Source organism: Crocuta crocuta, unplaced genomic scaffold, assembly GCF_008692635.1.
Source record: "Crocuta crocuta isolate KB4526 unplaced genomic scaffold, BGI_CrCroc_1.0 scaffold116, whole genome shotgun sequence".
Lineage (NCBI taxonomy): Eukaryota > Metazoa > Chordata > Mammalia > Carnivora > Hyaenidae > Crocuta > Crocuta crocuta.
Genome location: NW_027531562.1, coordinates 503,736 through 530,108, shown reverse-complemented (window position 1 = coordinate 530,108; position 26,373 = coordinate 503,736). Strand labels below are relative to the sequence as shown.

The following is a 26,373-nucleotide window of genomic DNA, read 5'->3' as shown; positions in this document are numbered from 1 at the left end:
GAAGTGTGGCCTGAGATGGCCTGAATATAGGCCGTGTTAGGCAGTGCCTTGTAGTGTTTGCAGTTTTTGGTCAGTTGTAGACCTTAGAAGTAGATAACCCTGAACAAAAAAAAAAAAAAAGAAAAGAAAAAAAGAAAAGGAAAGATGACAGATCATCCTTGGTCGTTGGTGGAAATTTTTCTCACTAAAGCTTCTTTCTAGATAAACCTGACACTCATAGGAATCATTAGGAGGGAATTTATAGAGGACTGGAAATCTGTAGTAGCAGATGGAGGAGTGGCAGTCAGCAAAACAAGGAAAATCGCATACCTGTCTCCCAGAATGAACACGTTGACCCAGGACTTGAAATCCCAGGCCTGGGTAGATCTGGCTTACTAATCAAATAATATTTCAGTAGTTTTAGGTTAAAGTTGTAACTAGTCTAGTCGTAACTAGAGCAATAGTCCATAAACAGGTTCTAGGGACTGATAGCTTCAAACTGTTCCAGATTGTTCGGTTGCAAAATGTGGGCAGTTTAAAAGGGTATCATCCCTTGCCACCCTCCCTGCTCGGCAAGGGCACCTATTAATCAATGAAGTGCCTGCTGATCAACTTGGGGCCGCCAGCTCTACACTTGGCAAAAGCACCTGAGATACCGTGACTGGCAAAAAGCACAGTGTGTGATTACACAGAGGGGCACAGACAGGCTGGAGCCCGCGGGCAGGCTCAGAGTCCACCATCAGCGTGGCAAACCCCAAGCCAGTCCTTCAAGTACATTTGTTTACAGTTATTTGTCCATTAATTTGTGGTGTTATGATATTAAAATATTTTCGTATTAATAACTAAAACAAATGAATCTCCCTGTCATTTAATTACAATACTGTCGTCTTCCGGGGCGCAACTGCGGTACAGATGCATCTATTTTCTTTTTTTTTTTTTAATGTTTTTTATTTATTTCTAGGAGAGAGAGAGACAGCGTGAGCAGGGGAGGGTCAGAGAGAGAGGGAGTCACAGACTGAAACAGGCTCCAGGCTCTGAGCTGGCAGTCAGCACAGAGCCCGACGCGGGGCTCGAACCCACAAACCGCGAGATCATGACCTGAGCGAAAGTCGGACGCTCAACCGACTAAGCCACCCAGGCGCCCCCAGATGCATCCATTTTCAAGCAAGTGGTGGAGTCAGGGAGAAAGGAGGATTGTGAGTTTCTTTGCCTTAGAATTTGAACTCAAAGGGATCCTAGTGGTCACTTCATCCAACTTCATTTTCCTACAGATGAGAAAACCAAGGCCCAAAGGGGCTGGACATCGATCAAGTAACTTTCCTATATAAGGAGTCTCTCTGGTGAGTGGCAGGGGAAGCCTGGAGCACCTCTGTCTTCTCAACTAGAATGAAGAAAGCACTCACTCTCATCCTGGGATGTATTATTTAAGGGTTTTTTTAAAGGAGGTAAAACTGACCGAACATAATACTCTCTTAAAGTGAACAATGCAATGGCATTTAGTACAGTCATATGTTGTGCGATGACCACGTCTCTCTGATGCCAAAAATTTTCACTACTCCAAATGAGAACCCTGTCCTCGCTAAGCAGTTACTCCCCAATTCCCACCTACCCCCAGCCCCTGACAACCGCCAATCTGTTTTCTACCTGGATAGTCCCCAGAAGTAGAATCATAGAAGATGTGATCTTTTGTGACTGACTTCTTTCCCTTGACATGTTTTCCAGGTTCATCCATGTTATAGCATGTTATCAGTACTTTATTCCTTTCTATGGCTGAATAATAATCCACTGTATGGATATACCCTTCGTATTTATCCATTCATAAGCTAATGGACATTTGGGTCATTTCCACTGTTGGGGTTATTTTGAGTAATGCTGTTAGAAGCATATGTGTGTAAGTATTTGGGTACCTGCTTTCAATTCTTCTGAAATTTCTGCCAACTACCAAGAACCCATACACGTAGGGTCATGTGGCAATCTTATGTTTAAATTTTTGAGGAACCACCAAACTGTTTTCCACAGCAGTAGCACCATTTTACATTCCCACCAATAATATGGAAGAGTCCCATCACATCCTTTTTTATTTCTGATGGAGACTGGGGACATTTCTCCTGCCCCTTCAGCGTCCCACTGTGCCTGGGGTTCCCTCTCTCCTAGCTGCTACCCTAACACTCTCTTTTGTGTTTTTGCCATGCTGTCACAAGAGGTTGACCTTACATTTGGATCACTTTAATGTGGGCAAGGGCTGTGCTATTTATTGATTTATCAAGCAAACAGTTGTGCAACATTTACCACATTCCAGGCACTGTGCTCAAGTGTTACATTACTTCTATTAATTCTGATGACATCACCAAGCAATAGATACTCTTAGTATTCTGCATCGTGAAGATGACGAAAATGAGACAGAGAGAGGCTAAGGAACTTGTCCACATCACACCATAAGAGGCTATCAGTGGACAAAATCAGAGACATTCCAATGCAGTAAGATCAGGGGTAAAAACCCATCTTGAGCCACTTGCTTGGCATAGCAATGTTTTTGCCCTTAAGTACTCTCTTTTGTTACAACTCTAATTATAACACTCTCACCTGCAACGACAATTTTAATTATCGGTTCCCTTACGGATACTCGGTGCAGAAGGGAGATAAGCAAAACTTAGCATCAATTAGTTAGTCGCCTACATTAAGGGTAATCTTCCAAACTACAAATTAGGAGTTGCTCCTTGCTCCATTCCAATTATGACCCAGTGTTTCCAGAAATCCCACATAAATCCAGTGACAGACAGTCTGTTGCTGGTAGTCAAGTAGTCCTTGGTAATAAGCCATACCTCAGTCCACTGGGTTGCCTGGCTCACCCCTCAGGACACAGGAAGTGCATTTAATTTAAATGGAGCTGGTGAAACAGGAGGAAAGTGCCTGAAGGGAATTTATGCTTCAGCTCACTGCTATGAATTGGGTTTAGGGAAAGATGCATATGATTATGTCCCATTCCCCGTGAGTCAAGCCATCCTACTCCTTTCCAGGTCTAGGGGGATGGTGAAGAAAGTGACTTTCTATATGGGTTTTTAATTGTTCTAACATATGGACAACCTTAAGCCTCTCTCGTTTGTTCTTTGATAATTCAGGCCATGTGCAGATTCTGGGAAGTGCCAAATATCAGGAATCTTCCTTAATATCTTCCAATTCAACTCTTGTTTAAGCTGAAAATGTTTTAAAAGCACTTGCTCTGGCTAAAAGCATGATACTGATCATAAAAATACAGCAGGGTCAAGTTTATATTAACACGGAGTATTTTAAAGAATGTTTTATGCTTAATTTTATAAAATCTTTTCCAAAAGGGTTTTCATTCATTAGAATTTCACATCCTAAATGTATCGGATTTTTAAAAAATGTTTTATTTTACAATAGTAGATTCACAGGAAAGTTGTGAAGATTTATACTGAGTTCCCATATGCCCCATGTCCAGTTTCCACTATTAATTTCTAATTTAGTACAGTTATGGTATATTGTCACCATTTATGAACCAATATTGACATATTATTTTTTAACAAAAGTCCTTATTGTGTTCAGATTTCCTATGTGTTTACCTAATGACCTTTTTCTTTTCTAGGATCCTGTTGAGACTGTACAGCGGTTGAAATAAATTCACAGTGTTTTCAGGAAAGTGTAGACCAAGGCAATCTTTTCAGCCCTTGAACTGCTATGGCAACTTGAGCTCTTACAGAACATGTCTTCTTCCCATCCTATTCCCAGCCCATTGTGGTGCCTGAGGCTTGTTGGTATGGTTGGGAGACCATCTCTGTACAACCAGGGGTCTCTGGGGTTCAGGTCACTAATCCTTCCCCTCTCACCCCTCTGCCAGGCTGACTATGAAAAGAGGGGATGCTACAGGCTCCAGTGACTTGGGGCTCACACTGTTCCCACAGACTCCGATTTTGTTCACATATTTACCCCCTCCCTAGCTCCACAGAGGGAGCCTGATTGGTCTAAGACTGTGTGTCCCACACCTTAGCATCCATCAGAATCACCTGCCAAGCTGGCTAAAGCGCAGATTACGGAGCTCCACCCCCAGGACCCAGTAGGTCTGGGTGGGGCCCAATAATTTGCATCTCTGACAGGTTCCCAGTAGCTGCTCCTGCTGGTCTAGGTCACACTTTGAGATCCATCCACTTTCCTAAGCCAATCAGTTCATGACATTCCCCTGGTAACTGTTAGTCCAAGGAGTGGGCAGGTGACCTAAACCAGCCTAATCCAGTGGTCCCCCCTGCCCTGGCTGTACATTAGACTCACTTGGGAGCTCCTAAAAACTACCTCCTGCTGGGAAAATAAAATTTCCAGCAAGAAGGCCTAGGCATCCAGCAGCTGAAAAATTAAAATATATACTACATCATTATCACCATCACTGTCATAAATTAATAAGTAGTAAATTAATAAAAATCAATTAATTATAATGAAACAATAGCAGGAGATAAATAAATAAGCACTCCTGATGATTTTAATGGGTAGTGGTACTTGAACTGAAAAGAATTTATATTGGAAGGAGATGTCTCTCTATTTTTCTCTATGCCAAACGTGGAGAAGACAAACTGGCAGCTCAGCGTCCTCTGGCAGCCATCTCGTCACCATGAAGAGAGCCAGCCTCAGGATGAAGCCAACACGGAGGAAGGCAGAACAGAGTGTTGAAAGAACTTGGGACCTTGGTGACATCACTGAGTGGCTTATCTTACTGTTCCAGGACTCTGTCCTACCTCTGGACTTCGAGTTATGCGAGAATGTGAGATAACACATTTTCTCATTTTAAAAACCAATTCAAGTCACGGTTTTCAGCTACGAGTCCTCAGAAACATTCTAACAGGTAACCCTAGAGAAACGGTCATCCTGGAGCCGTAGTAAAGAGCCTCTACTTTTAAAGGACACATCAGCTCCGCGGCACCCCTTTCGCGCACTCCAAGGGACCAGTTTCCTTGTCAGAAATCTGACTCACGGAGACCAGACAGACGAGGCAAGCGCAGTTCCGGTACAGTTGTGGGGCCAAGCACCTCGCCCTCTCCAGTTCACTCTGCAGTGAGTTCTGTTTTCTTCTCCCCAGCAGGAAGAAAAAGACCTGGCATTTTTCCTTCTGTTCAAAAATAATTAGTTTTCTCTATCTACCTAAGCAAATAATCTCATACTGGTCAAACTGGAGGTTACAATTGTATTCTTCGTGAACTGTTTTCTTAAACTGCAAACTTGTTTTCAGGCAATAATTCTTTTTTTATATTTATAATAGGAAAATGTTAGTGAAACATAAATATTCAATACTGGGAGATAGTTGGAACAAAGGAAATGTCCAGCAAATATTTATTGCATAAATTTAGTACAGTAGGGGGGTGCCTGGGTGGCTCAGTTTGCTGAGCAGCCGACTTCGGCTCAGGTCACGATCTCGAGGTTCATGAGGTTGAGCCCCAAGTCTGGCTCTGTGCTGACAGCTCAGAGCCTGGAGCCTGCTTCAGATTCTGCATATCCTCCTCTCTCTGCCCTTCCCCTGCTCACGCTCTGTCTCTCTGACTCTCAAAGATAAACATTTTTAAAAACTTGAATACAGTAGGTTACAAACCGAATGTAGAGTAAGAGTCTCCTTTTGAGAGAGAAGAAGAGAGAGATTGAGACCAAGATGTTATTAATAATTATTTCTGAGTAAGTGGGACTATGAAAGTTTTTTTTATGTTCTATTGCTTGTCTATAGTTTCTAATTTTTCTCCAATGGACACTTACTGTTTTTGTTAAAATAAATAGGTACTGGCAAAGGAGATGAGATTGTTTTTCCTACATAAAACACATCTGTAATTCTTCCATGTGCTGGTCCTTGGCCTGTTGGTGCCAAGTACCGTTCTCGCCATTCTGTACAGTGCTCTGTCAGAGGTGACTGGGATCCCGTGAATTGTATTTCCCAGACTCCCTTGCCAGCTGGCCGAGTTAGATGCTGCCGGTGGGAAGCATTGGTGGGAAACCAAGTGAAATGATGGAGAGACACCCTCCCTTTTGTTAAAATCTTCTAGCCGTGGCTGTGGTAGTGACCAGCAGCTAGGGGCTCCGATAACCTTCCACAGCTCCAGCAACGGCATCGGCGGTTGGGGCAGTGGCCCGTCCAAGGGCACCAGCATTAGGAGTGGTTCTGACATCCTGCAGATGTTTACTTACCTCCAGGTTACCACACCTTCCCCTTTGTGCTCCTCTAATCTTTCCAACATTTGTAACTGATTCCTTACGTTGAATTCCCTCTGTTTGAAATACCTAGAATGATTTCTGTCTTCTCAATTACATACTGACTGATATGCCTAAGTACTCTCAGTTCCTGCATCCAATTCACCGATAACTCCTCTACTGCCGAAATGTAAGTCTATCCTCTCCTCCCTATCTCCATTGCCACGACCCCACCCGTCTGGACCACCTCTGTTTCCCATGTGCATTATTAAGCATTATCTCAGGTCTCCCTTCTTTTATACTTGCCCTACAACAATCCATTCTCTACACAGAAGCTGGAGAAATCTCCCCTTAGACATAAATGAGGTGGCATCATTCTCCTTTGTCAAACCCCTGCCTTTCAGGTCCAAACTCATTAACATGGCCTAAGAAGGCCCGGTGACCAGGTTGTCATTATGCCTCGTCTTCTTCACTCACTGTGAGCCAGTCACACCACTTTTCTTTCAGTTTTTGAAACAAGCTAAGCTCTCTCCTACCTCTGTGTTATTGCATATATGGTATCTTCACCTTGGAATACATTTCTCCCTACCCTACCTAAAGCTAGCTTTTCCTGATCATTTCCTACATTTCATTTCTTCAAAAAGACCTTTTTTATCCACCTAACAAAAATAGGCTTTGCCCATCTCAACTCCTTGTTTATTTCCCTTGTAGTAACTATCAAAACTTGACTTTTTTTTTTTTTTTTTGGTCTGTTTTACATCCTTTTCTCCCAGAAGTCTGAAGGCACAAACATGTTCACTGTGGTATTTTCCGATGCCTAGCACAGTGCCTGACACAAATCAGATGTTAGCTATACACTGAATGTGCTATATATTTAACTGTGTTTCTAAATTCCTGTGTAGAACTCAAGGAAATCTGATTTTCTCGATAATTTTTTCATTGTTGGATGTTTACATTATGTTTCTGTAGAGAATAAGCCAAAAGTTAATTAAAATATAAGAAGTAGAAAGAAAAAAGTAAACATTTTGGGAAAAAAGACCAAATTGACAGAAGATAAATAAAGAGCTGAAAAATCTTCCCATGATGTACTTGCAAAAACGTTCCACCAAATCTGATTTGGTCCAAATTCTTCTGCTGACAAATTTGCTTTTGCCTAAATTGATTTAATTCCATTAGCTAAAGCTGATTCAGTTATCCAACCTGGGTTCTGAGTCACTTTTAAAGCTCTACGAAGATCAAGAAGAGAATTTTGCATAGGATCAGATCTCATTCTTGAAACACTTTTACTCTTACATTCTTATATCCTTCAGTTGGGTATTCATTCATTGAGACAGTCAGTCAGTCAACAAATACTTCCTTGCATGTTTTCCCTGTGCCACACACTATACTGGGTACAGGATATAGAAGTAAACAAGACGGATGGGATTCCTGGGATTCGGAGGCCTACATGCAAAAGGGAGACAGTCAACAAGGAAGCACATAAAAAGCTCAACAATTTCAAAAACAAGAGGAAAAAAACAGTCTAGGGGCACCTGGGTGGCTCAGTTGGTTAAGCGTCTGACTGTGGCTCAGATCATGATCTCACAGTTCAATGGTTCAAGTTCCGCATGGGGCTCTGTACTGACAGCTTGGAGCCTGGAGCCTGCTTTGGATTCAGTGTCTCCCATTCTCTCTCTCTGGCCCTCCCCCACATGTGTTCTCTCAAAAATAAAGTTTAAAAAACACAACAATTTCAGGTAGTGATTAAGTGCAATGGGAAAATACAACAGCAGAATGTGATGGGTGGTGGAGGGGCACCATCAAGTCACCCACCAAAGAAACCTTCCCTAAGAAGGTCACATGGGCATGGCCACACTGAGACTTGAACACATCAAAATTAGGATGTCTTCTCTCCTTCCCACTCTTCATGTCATTAAAACTTCAGAAAGCCAACCAAGTCTTAAAATAAGTGTAAACAATGTCAACAAAGCCCTGATCTCCCTACCCAACCCCCCACCCTCAGTGACAACTACTTGAATACTTTTGGGGAAATATCTAAAATCAAATTCATTCCAAAATGTTTTCTCGTTTTTAGAACTCTTTTTTTGCTGAGTCTCCAAGCATACTTTTAATCTGTTTACTGAGTTATCTAACACTTAGAGCCATCTCTACAGAAATTTGAGGAAAAACTATCCCAGGAAGAACGGAGAGTGAACGCATAAACTCTTAGAACTTGATGCATCCAGCCTGTGGGCCAAATACAGTTTTACTGAAACACGGCCATACCCACTCTTGGTGGAAGTGTCTACCTCTACACTTGCATGACAGCTTTGTTCCTTCAGGCAACGTGTTTGTTTCACCCTGGGTTTCACCCTAGCACAGCCCACCACTGCACACCAGGTCAGACAAAACCTAAAATACTGAGTGGCCCACTACAGAAAAGGTTTGCTGATCCACGGATTTTTTTTTTTTTTAATGAAATAAGATCAAGAGCTGGTGGAGAATTTTCAGTTGTGGAGGGAGCATGATTTCATCTTCCCTTATTATTTTTTTCAAATGTTTGTTTATTTTTGAGACGGAGAGCATGTGCCAGTCGGGGGAGGGGCAGAGACAGAGGTAGAGGATCCCAAGCAGGCTCCAAGCCGGCAGCTCAGAGCCTGCTGCGGGGCTCAAACCCAAAACCCATGGGATTATGACCTGGGCTGAAAACAAGAGAGGGACGCTCAACCGACTGAGCCACCTGGGCACCCCTCACCTTCTCTCTTTAAAAGAGGACTATGGCAGCTGTGCAGAGAATGTGTCGTGTAGGCTGGACATGGCAGACCCCAGGGTGAGGCTTTGACAGCAGCTGTGGGGAGCCCTGGAGGCTCGGACGTGCGTGGTGGGAACAGTAGGTATCAAGTCTGCCGAAAAGCCAATTCTTCCATAGCTACAACAACATGGGCTTATTTTTCTCCTGAAGAGCTTGAGGTGTCCTCCTCAGTGTCTAGCTCTTACCAGGAGAAAAAGGCAGCATCTTATTTGAGAGGCCTTTGACATACTTCTGCCCACGTCAGGCCTTCACAGGAACCTCTGGAAGTCTGGAATCCCCTTTAGTTCCCAGATGCCTTAGAAGTGCTCCCAGGGCCCCGGCCAGCTGCCCGAGCCATAAGAAACACACTGTGGATGCTGGCATCGCTCTCCAGCTTTTCCCGGTGACAAGCTGGTGGGAACCCTGGGAGATTAATGGCAGAGTTCTGGTGCTGTGACCCCCTCTCTGGTCCTTATCACAGGCCACAGAGTCTTCTGGGGCTCTGCCAGTTTGCCTATCGGCCTGAGCTCCCTGATCAAGCGCTGAGACTTTATTTGAAGCAGGCCTGCGTCTCTTTAGTACAATCCAGGGCAATGTGGCCTCTTTTCTCTTAATTTGAGAACCCTGAGTCTGCTGAGCATCTGGCGGCTACCTGGGTCCACTCTGGTATCCGCTGTCTTCGGAGTGTTGGCTCCTACTGGCAAGGGAAGGAGACTGGGCTGTTTTTGACAAAACTTCCTGGAATGATGAAAGTGGCTGGTTACTGCCCTATCCCATTTGTTCATCCTCAACATAACTGTAGTCAAAGTTCAATTCAATTTTTAAAAAATATATTGCTTTCCTCAGGTTATCGTGGCTTTGGGTTGTGATCTTCAGTGTGGGGACTGCCTGAGGATGCCTTTGTCTTCTATGTCTGAAGGCAAAGCAGAAGAACAGAGAGCCTGGGATGTACCCCCAATTCAAATTCATAACCAAAAGAAGAAACCTTTATAGAGTGTTTTTAGCTAATTTTATTCATCTAGAGAAAGGAAGGGAGAGGGGGGGAAAATTAGGAAAGTAAATAGAATCACGTCTCACTAAATATGGTAGAGCTACTTCTGAGTGCCCCTCCATTTTGCAAAGTTCTATGCCTCATTCACTTTTTTAAAAAACTGTGATAAAAAAAATACACACATAACTTCACTCCTTGATTTATGAGACTGGAATCCTTCCTGCCAGCCTCATTTACTTCGTGCCCTCCTCAAAATTCTCCAAACCTCCCCCAGCAGCTGTATGCATTTATCTGACAACTGGCAAAAAGGAGATGAACAGAAAGGGAATACCCAGGTGATTTTAAAAAGAGAAGCACTGGGGGTTATATGGAAACCAACTTGCCAATAAACTATTTAAGAAAAAAAAGAGAGAGAGAAGCACTGTTTAGAGGCTGCTTGCTTCCAAAAGACTGGGTGGCTTAGAGAATGATCTGGTAACTTCAGTACATTGCCATCCTTTTGATAAACATGCAGTGAAGAGTGTTTCCAATCAAAGGTGGGAAAAGACAGAGAGAGGAAACAACTCTGGAGGTAGCGTGGCTGGTCTGGTTTCTCGGGCACCTCAAGGGCCCAGAGAACCAGGCTGACCGAGGCAGGGAGGTGCCATGAAAGAGAGTCACCTGGACTTTAACTGCGAGGTAAGTCTTCATCTGAGAGTGAGTGTGGTTTTAGAGCCTTAAAGGAGAAGGGCAGGTGGCCGTGCAGGATGGGGGACCTGGGGTTGAACACACAGCAGTAGTGCATTTCAAAAGGGGGAAGCATATCTGAATCACCCATGAAACTTTTTCAAACCCGTTGTTTTGATCCAACCTTGTCCACCACGGGCCCTGCTCCCATGTCCATACCCTCCTCTCCCTCCTTATCACTGTAGAATGAACCTCTGTTACTTACGGGAGTGTGTCTGTCTCCCAGGTGTGTTGGGGCCAGGAGCCAATCCAGATTTTGTGGGGCCTGCAGCTGATACAATTTTAGAGTCTGTCCTTAAAAAAAAAATAGCAGATATAAAATGCCTGTAAGCTAATATAAAATGCACCCAAAGCGCTCCAGTGCCACAAACATCTGCCTCATTCTTTTTAATAACTGCATACTATTTCATTGTAAGGATGCACTATAATTTATTTATCCATTCCCCTATTGATAGATCTATACATGGTTTCCAGTCTCTTACTAGTATAGAAAACGCTGCTCTGTGTGCCTTTGTACATACATCAGTTCCCACACTCAAGAACATATCCGTAGGGCAAATTTCTAGAAGTAAAAATCACTGGGTGAAGGGAGCATTTATGTATTTGTAATTTTGATAAATATTATGAAATTACCTTTATAAAAGCTGTTCCAACTTATACTGTTACCAGCAGGGTACAAGGGTACCTGTTTCTCATAGCCTGGCTGGTATAATACTATTATTTATTTATCTTTGTGATAATAATGTGATAGATGAAAGTATCTCTTGCTCTCTTTGTTTTTTTGAGTGCTTTTTCATATATTTGGCCAGCATATGTAGGTTATTTGAACTGTTCCTGTCTTTTGNAACTCATGAGCCACAAGATCATGACCTGAGCCAAAGTTGGACACTTAAATGACTGAGCCACGCCCCCCCCGCCACCAATTGGTCCTTTTCTTACTGAATTGTAGAAATACTCTCTATTTTAGGGAAAGTATCACTGTAATATGTAACATGCAAATATTTTTTCCCAGTTTTTTACCGGTCTTTTGATTCATAGAGGGAATATAGGAGCTTTGCCATCAGATTTGTTTTAATGTCATCAAATTTAGCCTTCCAAGAGTGTGCTATTTTAGCTACAGCAGTGCGGGCAGGCTCCTCTCAAAAGGTGGCACTGGAGCTGAAACCTAAAAGATCTCGCGTGCACCTATTTGTGCAGGTGTCTCATGCAAAAAGCAGCAGATGGGAGCCCTTGTCAGGAGGCTCTCAGTAAGGAATGTGCTTAGTGTGTTAGAGGAACTGAAAAGAGCCACAGCAAACATAATGTATGAGAAGTGCAAGAGCTAGATAGGACCCAAATCATAAAGATTTCGAAGACCATGGAAAGAAGTGTGGGTTAGCTATAAGGCCTCAGAGGGGAACCAAAATCAATGGGGGAACAAACAATAAGAAGCAATTTTAGATTCTATGTATAATTAGACGAACATGCTAATAGTTATCACTGTCCGGCATGGACTGGGCTCCAGGGGTATTCATCAGTGAGTTGCTGGCCCCGGAATTTTCCAGGCAGAAGTATGACGCAGCTGGGTGGAGATGCTAGGGGAAACTGAAGCATTCGATGGGAATTCAACTCCGCCACATCTCTATCTTTACCCCGAATATCGAGATTCAGAGGTTTTCCGTAGTATATGAGATATACACCCGCTTTTCTCTTCCTTCATGGGTTATCCCTCTTTTTCTGTTCTTAATCTTTCCTCCCAATCTTCCTTCTTTCCTCCCTTTCCTTTATCCTCTCCCACTTGATAGTGCTGCCAATGGTTCATTCTTGGCTCCACTGATAGCATGAAAGGACGTGATATGGCATTTACATGGAAATAACTTTCTATTTGCAGTGACACCCGTTTATAGCGATGCCATGCACGTACCTGGCACTGGACCCCTCTTTGACCCAGGAGTCCCCGAGGGCAGGATCCACATCTTTTCCCTCCTGTGTTGTATTCTGGTGCAGGGACATGGATATACTGTATGCTCAGAAAACAGATGATGTCCATCTGCAGTCACAGGCTATGTCTGCAAAATGGCTGGTTGAAAATAATACGGTTTCCTCTCAACAGGTCACATCTAGGAATGGTGAGGGCAAACACTAGTGTGAAGACTCAGGGTAGGAGATGGATTTGTGAGTCTTCCCTATAGAAGAGGCAGAGCCACAATTACAGCTGGGATCGCTAAGATGGAATGCAGCAGGCAAGGTTTAGGGGGTGAGAAAACAAAGCCTATCCTTGGGATTTTTAGCAAAGGGATGCCTTAAAACTTTAGGCAGACAATATTATGTGATCCTAGATTTGGAGAAAGGCCGAGGTAGGACCGGAAACTGAGAGGCTGCTCTCAGAACCTGGCCCAAACTGTGGCAGCCCAGTAGGAGGGTCAGGGAGAAGGGACAGAGAGCAGGCTGCACATAGTCAGTGACTTTGCTACGCCAAACACTGCTAAGTGCTTTACATCCTTTAGTTTCACAGCAATTCTCCAGGTACTAATTAATATCCTAGTTCTACAGTTGTGGAAACTGAAACTAAGAAAAGTCAAGTGACTTCCCCCAAGTAACACAGCTGGTAAGCAACGGTGCTGAGGTTTATGCCCAGTCTACATCCAAGGCCTCACACACTAGATCAGAGAATTGAAGTTCCCCTGTTATCACAAACATTGGCTGGGCAGGCCCGGCCCAGATGGGGAGGCCTCCAGGTGAGTTCGGGGTTTGCCTGGAGCCAGGTGAGATGGGCCAACAGATACGCTCTGCCCTTGGCAGAAGAGGGAAAAGAGAACTGTAGTTACAAGTTTTCTCGGCATCTCTCTCCAGCCAAGTCAACATCATGTTTGTTCTAGGGCCATCTTTTATTCAAATAATATCTTAGTGTTTCCTCAAAGGAAGACATCAATGTGCTTAGTTTGGATGCACCGACCTCTTTCCAATTTCAAAGTTCCCTGGGGCCACATTCTCTTGACACGTCTCTCTTCCACACATAGCAACCACACTAATTTGAAATTGGAATCTTACACAAAGAGGGAAAACACCCAATAGGAAAATAAATCCTCAAATGCTTTTTTTTTAAACCCACCATAGATTGAGCTGGAGATGAGAGGGGTTCTGCTTCAAAAAGATTGCGTACAATTAAATACAAAGGCAGAAAGAACCCTAAATGTTATGATTTGCTCCCTGTTTACATTACAAAATTAATTGAACACTAGAACAAAGGCAAACATTTGCAAATGGGGAAGAGGGGTAAGCAGCCAAAAATATACCAAGAAACAGAAGTTGATTTTCTGCTTTTTAAAACAATTGATGAATCCATTCCACATGATTCCTCGCCTACTGCATATTTTTCTTATCAATGGGTGCATAAAGTACATCTAGAAAGCTATTGTTATGGAACAAGTTCAAGCAAAAGAGAAAAAAAAATACAGAACACAGAGAATATTCCTTATGTAAATCCTGAATTAGAAAATGCCAAAAACCAATGGAAAATGGGCGTGTCAGCTGAGTTGGGACTTGTGATGAGGCCCTCAAAGATGTTTCCACCTCCTAAGACTTCACATCTCAGCCTCTGTCTCACTCAGTATTGGCCATTAGAGGCCCAGTTGTACCACTCATTTGGTGAGTGTGTGAGGCTTGGAGAAGCCACTTCTGCTCTCTGAGTGTCAGGATTCTCACCTACCAAGTGAGGGGCACAGGAGTGACAGATTCTCCAGATACCACCTCCCCTGGTCCAATGCAAACTGTACCTCCCACCACCTTGTCCCACTCACTTTCTAGTCTAGGCCATTGCTGCCGATGTGTAACACTGGGGATTCTGTAGGAGGAGGAGATGCATCTGGTCTTTAGGTGCTTTTCTTGGAAGAGACACTGTACCTACATCATCCCAGTACGCCCAGGTAGGGGTACTGCCGCACTTTCTCCTTACGGGACAGGCAAATCACCTCACATATACAATTATGTAGAGGGGCTCCTGGGTGGCTCAGTCAGTTGAGTGTATGACTCTTGACCTCAGCTCGGGTCATGATCCCAGAGTCATGGGATCTAGCCCCACGTCAGGCTCTGAGCTGAGCGTGGAATCTGCTTGGGATTCTCCCTTCTCTCTCTCTCTCTCTTTCCCTCTTTCCCCTGGTCACTCTCTCTCTCTTTCTAAAAAAAGAAAGAAAGAAATGGAAATTACCCAGAATTTAGCTCATTAAACTTCCCCAATTTTTTTGGTTTATAATTATTTTTATTTGTTCTTTAACACTAATGATAGTAATAGTACACTATTCACCGATCCTCTGTTTGTGTGTCTTTGGTAATACATTTCCATTTGACAAACCTTAATGTTTGGTTAGGAAATATGTAATCTCATAAGAGCAGATTTCCTCAAGATAAACCACACTTGAAAACAAGTGAGAAGTTTTTGTCTTTAATTTCTGTTTTAGACATGTTATAAACATGCAAATTTATTTCCCAGTTGATTCAATCTGCCACCTCTAAATCTTTAGGGAGAATTACAGAAATGGAGATAAAATCTTGGTAATTTATTCAATTTTATCACTTCTACTGATCCCATAAAAAGACTCCATCTGTCAAATTATCTTTTCTTTAAAAAAAAACAAAAAACCCTTTATAATTTTCTTTATATGGGAATGTTGAAAACGAGTAGTTTAAGTATCTGTGTCATGAAAACTATTGACGTTCCAATAAAATCTGTTCTTTCTAAATTATCTGTTCCTTAGCCTCTTTTGAGAGGAAACTTCAGCTTCTATCATTTGTTTATAATTTGCTCATGCAGCTTGGGATTTATTGCTTTGGGTGAATATATTATGGCATGTTTGGGAAATGGAGAATAAAATATTCTTATGTTAACATATTCTGTGATTTGGATTCCAATCCATAATCAGTACATCTTTCTTTTTAAAATTTCTGCTGCCTTGGCTTTATTGAAAGCACAAATAGTAAGCATAAAAAGATGAGAAACCTAGTTGAATCCCATCTTTTATCATATATTTTAAACCTTGTTTCTGTAATCCTAGGCTGCGTGAATGCCAATGCACCTGAGCCTCTGGGCTCCATTAGAGAAATACCCCACCACCACCATCATGAGGTTTCTGGTGTCTAATTCTAATTGGGCCCTCATTGTACTAATCTTTGGTTAGCTCTCTCAGGCTCTCAGTGACTATTCCAGAGCTTCACTTTTCTCTTAAAAGGCCCACCTAGGCTTGTGAGATAAAATACATAATGCCCAATTCAATTTGAATTGCAGATAAGGAATGAATAATTTTTAGTGTAAGTATGTCCCTTGCCATATTTAATATGTCCTATATTTTTATTTGCTGGAATCTGGCAACCCTACCCTTAATGTCCTTCTCTCGCAGCCACCTTTGTCTCATGGCAAAATCTGAAGTTGGGGGCTCACGTGGCTCAGTCCCTTAAGCATCTAACTCTTGATTTTGGCTCAGGTTGTGATCTCGCTGCCCCTCCTTTTGCCCCTCCCCCACTCATGGGTGTGAGCATGGGTGTGCATTCACGTGTGCATGCACTCTTTCTCTCAAAATAAGTAAATAAGTAAAATCTGAACTCATTACCACAAACTCCCTCAACTTCCTGCCATCTCCTCTTCAGATTCTCCAACTTTAACACATACACTTACCTGTCTCTCTCCCACCCCAGTGACTAGCCTGTTCGAGACCAGCCTCCACACTGGCCTCTGGACAATTCCTGTGTAAGGTGTCTTAGCACCAAGTCCAGAGCCAGAGGCCGTGCTGAAATATAAATGCACCCTACAGAGCTCAGCACTGGGTGCATGTGTTTAGCGGAGAAGCAGGTTTGAAATGTATGGAGCCAGAAGCTAGTCTACGGAAAACTCTTCCAAAGAGGAAAAGAAGCCTGATGGTTTTCCCGGATTGGACAATAATCTTAAATATTTACACGACATCATCAATAATGGTTGTAATACTCAAAGAAACGTTTCTCAACGATCAATTTTTAAAAGTTTAAACAACTATGCTAGAGGAAAGAGAAAACTGCCTTTCTACTTACTTTACAAAAAGTGATATTGCAAAATCATTACCATAGGAATCATTGGTTAAAACCATGAAGTCACAAATTTAGAGGGAAAGTATTTTAGAGGTCCTTAACAGAGTTTATTTTTTTTACTATGTGACTTTCTAGATTTTTGTGATGTTGTGGTACTTACCAACTTTAAAAAACTTGTAATTATTGTCGTTTCTTTTTTTGTTGCAAATAAATATTTTTTAAAGATTTTATTTTTAAGTAATCTCTATACCCAATGTAGGGCTCAAACCCACAACCCCGAGATCAAGAGCTGTACTGTCCAACTAAGCCAGCCAGGTGCCCCTAAATACTTTTGTACGTTGTTTTCTCTTTATAATTTTGTATTTTTTCCCCTTAAAATGGCCTCCATTATTGTGTGAACTTCAAGGTCCCATTCAAATCTGGATTCATCTCTGTGTAAAGAAATATCAGAACAGAAAGCACAACTGAGTCATTATTGATCAAGGTGGAAAATTTGTAAAACCCACACCAGGTGGAAAGGGAAACAGACAAAGGATCTAGAAAATCCCTTGAGGGAAACAATCAGTGAACTTGATAAATTCCAGAAATGAAAAGCAAATGCCTTTGGCAGCTCTTGACACATTCCTGGAGTTCTCTTCACTGACAAGTCAGGTTTATTTTGGGAGAAATGGTTCCCTTTCCTTTGTTCAGCCTTCAAGTCACATTCTTCAGGATTCAGTGCTTGTCCTTTCCTCATTACTCCACACAATTAAAAATTAACTACACCATTTCATCTATTCCCATGTTTATAATCAATTCCTACAATCTAATGGTGTTTGACTATCTCTGGGATTCACCTCTCTTTCAAGCTTCATACTCAGAGGGAGCTCTTCAGAGCATTTTCCCAACTCACAATGACCACTCCAGCCACCACCTCCCTGGCAGCCATCTTGTGTGATGTGCTCCGACCTCTAGGCCACAGCTGGTTGAGGAAACGGCAGTCATCTGATCCAGGCCAGAGTTCCTTTTTCTATAATTTGGAATTAGGAGAGAGAGGCCGAAAATCAGCTGACTTTCCTTCTTCAGAGAGCTGGACATGTAAAGGGTAAGTGAGGTTGAGCTGTGGGCAACAGACTCAAGAGAGGCCAGTGCACAGGCAAAATTAAGGAGCCAGTCAGTGTGCACGGAGAAGCAGTGTGGACTCACGGCCAAAGCAGCTGCCCAACTTTCCAGGTCTTTGTGTCAGAATGTCTCCAAGACCCCATTGACAAGACACCTCTGTATTCCTATAACATGTTTCTCATTTTAGCTTAAGTTAGCATGAACCGATTTCTGGTACTTGGAACCAGAAAGGTACATCTACCTAGTATAGCCACCAGGTCATACACAAACTCAGATTAATCAACCCTGAATCCTCTTTCCAGAGGAAATCCTACCATTAGATTTGAGGGCATCTGAGGAATTTTTTCTAGGTAGAATTTTTGGAGCTCACTTCAATTTAATCACAGAAAACTTTACTGTTAAATATCATCAGCTTCATTACAGTCATTTGGATCATAGTCCAGCTGTTTCTTTATGGACATATAACTTCATGTAAATTGGATTTCCCTGTAGGAGATAGAGATTATTCTAACTTTTCCTCGAGTGATAGAATGAGCTGCAAATTGATAAAAATTATCCTTATGAGGTTTACCAATAATAATTACAAGGAATATTTTCCAACATGGCATATTACATTGGAGTGTATGCAAATAAAGCCTTTATTTAAATTTTTAAAGAGTTGCAATTACCTAATGATACAACAACATAGTATTGTTTTGATAATATTTTCATTTTCTAAAATGCCTTTACAACTGCATCTTAAAGAACTTAAGAAAGTGAAGAAAATTAGATTTCCATAAGTGTAAAATATGTGGTAGAGTGGTTAATTTCAAGTTTTCAGGAAAGGGAAACTTTAGAAACTCTCTATATAAGAGCTACGTGCTAGAATCCTAATTGCTGCATGATCTAAAAACTGGAAACAACCTAAATGTCCAACAATAGGGTGTTGGTTAAGTATGCCACAGAAATCTAGGTAGTTATTAAAAATGATGTATGCTTATAATTGTTGATGTAGAACTATATTCCCTGGGGGAAAAAACAGGTTATGAAGTGCCATATTTCAATCCCCTTTTTTATAAAATAAGTAAATAAATAATACTGTATGAATCTGGAGTTTCAAATGATGTATGCCAAAATGTAAACGCTTTTCTCAGGGTAAAGGAAATACAAGTAAATTATTTGAATTTCTATATTTTTGTATTATCTGTTTTCTTAAAACAACGTACACTTACTACTTCCATAATTAGAACCAATAGTAGTATTATTTTTATTTTAAAAAATCTCAGGGCGCCTAGGTGGCTCAGTTGGTTGGGCGTCTGACTTCAGCTCAGGTCATGATCTCACAGTTCATGGGTTTGAGCCCCACATCAGGCTCTGTGTTGACAGCTAGCTCAGAGCCTGGAGCCTGCTTCGGATTCTGTGTCTCCCTCTCTCTCTGACCCTCCCCTGCTCACACTGTCTCTCTCTCTCTCTCTCAGAAATAAATAAAACATTAAAAAAATTTTTTTTAATAATAAAAAAAAACTCAAGTTCAAGGGTAGAGTCCAAGAGTTTTGATGTAGAAGGAACACTAAAGTCTTACCTAATCCAACTTCCCCAACTTCCTACTGCCAGGGCTGGAATCCCTTCTGGACGATTCTGACAGACATTCACCCAGACTTAATGAATAGGAAACTCACTACTTTCCAAGTATAACAAGATAATTCTGATGATAACAGAATTCCATTTGGGATGGGAATAGAGTTTGGAGAAATACAGAATACCGCAGGGCACTAGGGTGTGATGAGCCCTGAAGACCACGGGGTATATCCACACCAAAGCGCTTTGTATGAGAAAAGAGAATAATTTGTGTTCTTCCTGAAGGGAATGGGGGAGAGCTTTGCAGAGAAAGCAGAGGAGAGAGGGCACTTCACAAGTTAGAGAGAGGCTGGGACCATTGCAGCCATCTCTGAGAGGGGCTGGCGGGAGATCTTTCTACCTAGCGCACCGTAAGACTGTTACTTGGCTTGTTTGGGGCTTTTTTCCCATGATGTTATCAGCTCCTTGTCTTTTCTGCTTTGCTTCCTCTCACTCTAATTTTTTAGTGAAAATTAAAGTTGTGGGTGACTTTAAACCTCGAGTGACATGCTGCAAAATAGACACGGTACAACTGAAGGCAGGTACCCAGGGTCAGCATTCACCACAAGGCAAGAACTTGCCAAACTCTTGCTCACAGGTCTGGACTCTCACCTGGTGCAAACGGAGGGAGGAGGGCAAGTCCATCTTGCTTGGGTTCCACAGGCAGAGGCCCCAGTGGCGTGGGGGTTACACGGGGCGGCCTCTCCCACTGCCTCACAACTCAGCATCTGCCGCCATCCCTTTGGTTCTGCTCTGTAACAACTCAGTCCGTTTAAGCTCTGTTCCAAAGGAAAGATAAAGGAAAGATGATGCCTTTGAAATATTAAACCAAAGTAATTTTTATTCCCCATAAGTGGTGCTGTCCTATGACCCCTCACTCGTTGAATCAATGAGCTTGACTACTTCAGGGAAAGGCTGAATACTTAAGTAGAACAAAGTCATTACTCAGCTTAGAGTGTCAAACTAAATTTCGTAAGTTCACAGCAAGATAATTCCAGGCTTTGTTAAAAGAAAAAAGGGTTTTGCCTAAATTCAAAAAGTTTTCTTTTTCAGCATTTAAAGAGCAAAGCTCAGAATGCTAAGGGATGTGTGGTCACTGGACATTTCAAGGGAACAGTCTTCAGAATGGCTCACTTCCCTGTGTATTATTTCCTAAAATTCACCTGCTTTCAGAATTTGTAGATTAATCTGCTTTTTCCAAGCATCCTCCTTCTTTATGAAAGAAAATCATACATCTCATTATCCAGAATCCTAAGGGTACAACAACCTTTGGGTCACGAAGTGCCTGGACAGTTGGAGACCGCATGCCCCCAAGGGAGGGATCTCTGGGAGCAGGACCGGGTGAGCTCCCAGGAAAATGCTGAGGGCCACGGGGGCCTTATTTCATCCAGGGTGTCTCGTCATGCCTGGCTAAGTGCCTCATCTATTTATCTCTGTTTCTATGGATTAGAATTCAGAAGTGATATGGTTGTCATGAGGACTTACATTGAAACATTGACTTAAATTGAGAAATAAAATCTAGACCTGTCCTGACAGAAAGTATGGTGGATTTGGCTGACTGGCTACATAACTGAAGCTGACTTTCCCAGTTAAGGTTCTGTGTGGTTATTTTCCATGTGTTGAATGAGCAAAATCTAATGTTCTAAGGTTTTAACAAAAATGTATTTAGATCATACGTACAACATAAAATACATCAGAGATAACATCTTTTGTTACTATTAAATGGAGATAAAAATGTTCAGATGTCAATTTAAAAATATGGAAGTTTTAGAGAATTCTTTGAGGGTGTGAGAGGAAAAAGTTTGCTAAACAATAGTGCAGGGAGGCAGGGTAAGATGGGAATCCATTTGGGGTTAGACAGGAAGTGAAGGTGAGGTGAAGGGCAAGAGGTCATCTGTCAGTGTGGGAGCTCCCTCTTCCACCCCCGCCCTGGGGCAAACCTTAATATCCAAGAGCCAATGGGAAGTAGGAAGTACTCGGAATAAACAGATAAATTTGAGAGAATCCAAAGCACAAGGACCTATTTCTTACCTCCCAAGACAGTAGCTCAGGAAAACCTCAAGCATCTTAGCCCACATGAAGTAACTCTGGCACAGTGGAAATGGTGGTAAAATATCCTTAAAAGAGAAATCGCTGAGAGACCACCAGCCCTGACTCCCTGTGGCAGTCACATGATGTGAAAGAAATTCCCACAACCCTACAAGACCCACTGAGGGGTATACAAGGTGACTAGGAGTTAGAGGAAGGTGGCCCTCCCCCCTTCTCCTTTCTGGGCCCTGATATCATCCAGGAAGAAGAAAGGAGGTCAGATGCTGAAGGAAACCTGAAGGAGGCAATTCTTTTTTTTTTTTTTTTAAAGTTTATTTATTTTTAGAGAGAAAGAGAGTAAGCACAAGTCAGGTAGGGGTAGAGAGAGAGGGAGAGAGAATCCCAAGCAGGCTCCATGCTGTCAGCGCAGAGCCCAACATGGGGCTCAAGCTCATGAATCATAAGATCATGACCTGAGCCGAGATTAAGAGTTGGACGCTTAAACGACTAAGTCACCCAGGCGCCCCAAGGAGGCAGTTTTACACCAGGTGTAGGACTCCTACCTCGTATCCGTGAGTCACCAAATAATTTACACAGGTAACAGCGTTTTCATTAGAGCAATATATATAGTTATTGAGTTTTAAAGCTTGAAGGAACTTGAGAGATTGTTGGCCCTTTGCTCTCATTTGACAAATACGGAAAATAAAGCCCTGAGTGATAATGAGCTGGTATCAGAAGTGGTGATTCCCATTGGCTCACCTTAAGACTGAGTCTTTGGTAGTCCTTTATGGCACCAGCCTTCCAATGCTTTTTAGAACATCCATTCTCCCCACTCAGTTTGGATGCTCTGCAATGTGTTCAGAATACCTTCAGTTTGGCGGAGCTGCTGATATCTGCAGAGTAGGCAGGAACACCAGACATTTTACACTAGTGTATAACTGTTCCTGAAGAGAACAAGGGTGAAATGAACTTCGTAAACATTGGTATTAGGAATCATGAAACCACTTCATTGTAGGACTGGCCAATAGAACCTTCTGCAATTCTGGAAATGTTCTATATTGGCACTGTCCAATTTTGTGGCCACTGGCTGTGAAGGCTTTTGAGCACTGGAAACATGGCTAGTATGACTGAGGAGCTGAATTTTAAATTTTATTCAATTTTAATTAATTTTAACTTATACATGAATAATCACATGTGGCTAGCAGATTCTGTATTGGACAGTAAAGCTCTAGAATATTCATAAAAATGAGGTTCCTCTTCTTTTTCATCACAATTATCAGGAAATTGGTTGGAGCCTTTCATTTTTGGCCTATAGAACAGTGTTTGCCTCAGAGCTTTTACCTCCCTGTCTTGAGGAGATAATATTGTTATATTATGCCGGAACAACAGTCATTCTCTGAAAGATCAAACATGTTTCTCTGAGGGTCCAAGTTTGAGAATAAATCTTAGTCACTAAACCATGATTTTCAAAATTAAATTCAGCTTTAAGGGCTTTAACTTCTAAGTAATGTTTCCCTAATTCCCCTACATTTTCAGGTGACATTGTGTCTTCAGTACTACTATCTATTGCTGCATAACAATTTATCCCAGAACTTTGTGGCTTAAAACATCAACATAGTCATTATCACAAGTTTCTAAGGATCTGGAACCAGGGCACAGCTTAGCTGGGTTCCTTGGCTCAGAGTCTCTCAAGAGGCTGCAGGACTATAGTCATTTCCTTGGCTCAGAGTCTCTCAAGAGGCTGCAGGACTATAGTCATCTCGAAGCTTGACCAAGGGAAGATGCACCTCCAGACGCCCTCCTACAGCTGTGGGCAGGCCTCAGGCCCTGGCTGACGGTTGACTGGAGGCATCAATTCCTTGCCATGTAAGGGTGTTACTCACAACATGGCAGCTGGCTGGTGGCCGCTCCCCACTCCTTGCCACATGGGCCTCTACACAGAGCAGATCACAACATGGCATCTTATTTCATCAGAGAGAAAGCCAGAAAAGCCAAAGAAAGAATGGGAGCAAAAAGCCTGCTCTTTTGTAACCCAATCTCAGAAGTGATGTCCCATCACTTTGCTGTATATTGTTAGAAGTGAGTCATTAGGTACAGCCCGCCCTCCAGGTGAAGGAATCAGACAAAGGGGTGGACACCAGACAGGAATCATTGAGAATAATGTGAGAAGCTGATTCCCACACCTACTTTAAAGAAGGCTCTTTTTCTTGCTGGTCTAGTCAATCCTAATCTTCGCTTCAGCGTCAGCTCTACCCAGAGTCAGAACATGGGTGTGTCCAAGGTCACCCACCTAGCAAGTGGGGGAACTAGACCTAGAATCCAAGTCTCCTAAGTTCCTGATCAGTCCTCTACATGGAGCCCCACAATGTCAAGCAAAAGCATTTTTACTTTAAAACACAGACACTAAGGTTTCTAAACAGAAGAGCGCTATGACAGAAGTGATTTTTAAAGAAGACTTTAGTATGATGTAAAGCAGATTGGAGAGGGAAAGACTGGAAATTACATTAATTCCAATTTATTTACACTAAGCATATTTATGGCTGACAGTTTTGTAGTTTGTGATTATAAAGACATCCCATGTGTTTTCGTAAGTCCTAATAAAATGGTCCTTGAAAGACTTATTTGGGCCAAAAATATATCAAGTAAAATGCTACATTGGAAGGTATATGACCAAGTTTTATAATACATAATATTTTCACATGTGCACATTGAAATAAACTCTAAATGTTATCTCCGGTGAATTTCCACAGATGATGTTTTCTACTAACAGGAAGCTCCCAGGAGAGTCAGGACTCAAAAACCCTGACAGAAGATACTGTAGTCTGTAGAATATTTTAAAGTACTATCCTAATAAGACTCTACCTCCAGCCATGACAATAACACACAAATGTGTATTTAAATGAGTAGGATGGTGTGGAAAAGTCTCCTATTCATCCATCAAAAGTCACCCTCTCCATCTTCTTTTAGTAGTAAATTTTCTAAGGTTTAGCTGGGCACATTGCCTTGTCGAGACTACATTTCCCAGCCTCCTTTACAGTTAGGCACAGTAGACAGAGTTCTGACCAATGGGTATGAGTAGAAGTGATCATTTCTGGTTGTGTCCTTAACTGGGAAATGTATGTGCTCCCCTTACTCCTTCTCCCCTCCTGACTGGGTGGTACTCAGATGTGATGACAGGAAATGGGAGTTGTCGGAGGCGAAAGCTTCCATAACAGCCTTGAACTATTTACCTCTAGAAATTTCCGGGGCAGTTAAAATTTTCTTTCTTGCCTTACTACCTGTGTTTTGGAGTCTCCATACTAGAGAAGTTTATAACTTAACTACTACAATAACTATCCACCTTTCCTTTATCTTGGTTTTCTACTTAAAGTAATGACAGACACCTAGACAAAAGTGATAAGGAAAAGGGATGTATTGGGCCATAGTAAATTCTTGTTATCCTCTCTACTTACCTGGGAAGCTACCAGGATCATAACGGTAATAACAAACTCCTAATCATTCTTGCTATTTGACTTTACTCCCTCTCTTCATTAGCAAATAATTAAAGAAGCAATAATATTACAAGCTCAGACTTACTAATGAGCCAAGGGTGCCTTTAAGTTTCCCTTTCTCAGGGTTGACCAGGGTCAGGGACTAGAGATCTATACAGTTTGGGATTGCTAAATGTTGAACACTGGCTTCCTAGGGAAAAACAAGCCCCAGTTGGTGGGTTTGCCAAATTCCATGGTGTAAATACTTCCACCATGGCTGATTTGAAGCTAGGAATATGAGAAGAAATGGTCACATCTGCACCTTGCAAGGTAATACTAGCTGGCTCCAGAGCACTGGGCTCCATCTATCTGTTGCCTCAATCTGGGACCGCCCCCTGATTTCCTTACGCTCTGGAGGAGGATGCTACATTTACAGTGCTATGCACTAGGAACAGCAAAGACAACGTGGGGTGTGGCTCTGATGCCCTCGGAACTGCAACTGGGGCCTGACCTTCATCTGATTTATGATGCTCCTGCAGTAACATTTCATCTTTTTGGTTCCAGTCAGTGTTTGGTAAACTTGATGACACACTGGAAACACTGGGAAGCTTTAAAAACTAGCAATGCCTGGGCTCTAGTCTTCGAGAGTCTGGTTCAATTGATCTGGGCCTGGAGTGTAAAATGCAGATACTTCAATGTGCAGCTAAGGTTGAGAACGGCTGGTTTAAAGTAGTAGACTCTTTCTTTACATAGACCCCTTATTTACCCCTTGTTTGCTTTTGGCATAAAAAGGAAAAGTCAAACTAGATAGCCTGGAAAAAAGGGAAGAGGTCAATGGCAAGGCCAGGACCATTTTCTTAGTGAAAGAAAAACCTGAGCAGAAGAGGTCTGTGTTCTGCCTCCTCTATGGGTCCTAGAAAGAACCTTAAATATTACTTTTCTGCACCCTTAAAAAACACACACACACAAATGAGCCTTCATTTTTAATTAAAAATGTAAGTAACCATAGGAAATGCTGAAATCCTAGGAAGCTGTTATAGATCACTGAGTAATCTCTTTATGTTTTGAATTTATATAACAAACTCGTAGCTTCATTGTGAAATCTGGTTCAATTTCTTTCCATCCACATTAGAAGTGGATGCTAAATTTCCTGCTATTTAGAAGTCAGCAGACAACTGGGTTGTATAGTTTTTGACCACTAAGTTAACCTCTGCAGTAAGTTATGATGAGAATTTTAACAAATTGATAGAATTGCTAGTTTACTAATGCATCATCCTTCATGAAGTATTATTTCATACAATCATCACTACACATCTATATGTACATACACAGACAATACAAGCAGGACACGAAGAATCTGTTGAGCCCAGCACCCGATCAATAGAGGGGCAGCATGTGATGGCGGAAGAACACAGGAACAGGAAGCCTGGGGGTCAGCTTGACACTGCTCATGTCTCATGCAGTTTCCTGAGTCATAAAAATGAGCACATAGAACAGGCTGA

General features: G+C 42.1%; 1 protein-coding gene across 2 annotated transcripts in view; it reads right to left on the bottom strand.

The window, feature by feature from the left end:
* The window catches only part of EGLN3 (egl-9 family hypoxia inducible factor 3), a 92,441-nt gene that overhangs the window by 31,702 nt on the left and 34,366 nt on the right, over positions 1 to 26,373 (bottom strand). The window contains exons 2-5 of one of the 2 annotated variants that reach the window (XM_077772730.1): positions 22,161 to 22,345; positions 19,986 to 20,152; positions 17,569 to 17,685; positions 10,849 to 10,932 (exon numbers count right to left, since the gene is read on the bottom strand). In XM_077772730.1, coding sequence (XP_077628856.1) covers positions 10,849 to 10,932; positions 17,569 to 17,685; positions 19,986 to 20,018 — 234 coding nt within the window. In that variant the 5' untranslated portion in view covers positions 20,019 to 20,152; positions 22,161 to 22,345. The remainder of the gene's footprint in view (positions 1 to 10,848; positions 10,933 to 17,568; positions 17,686 to 19,985; positions 20,153 to 22,160; positions 22,346 to 26,373) is intronic. The other variant, XM_077772732.1, reaches the window with a different exon arrangement.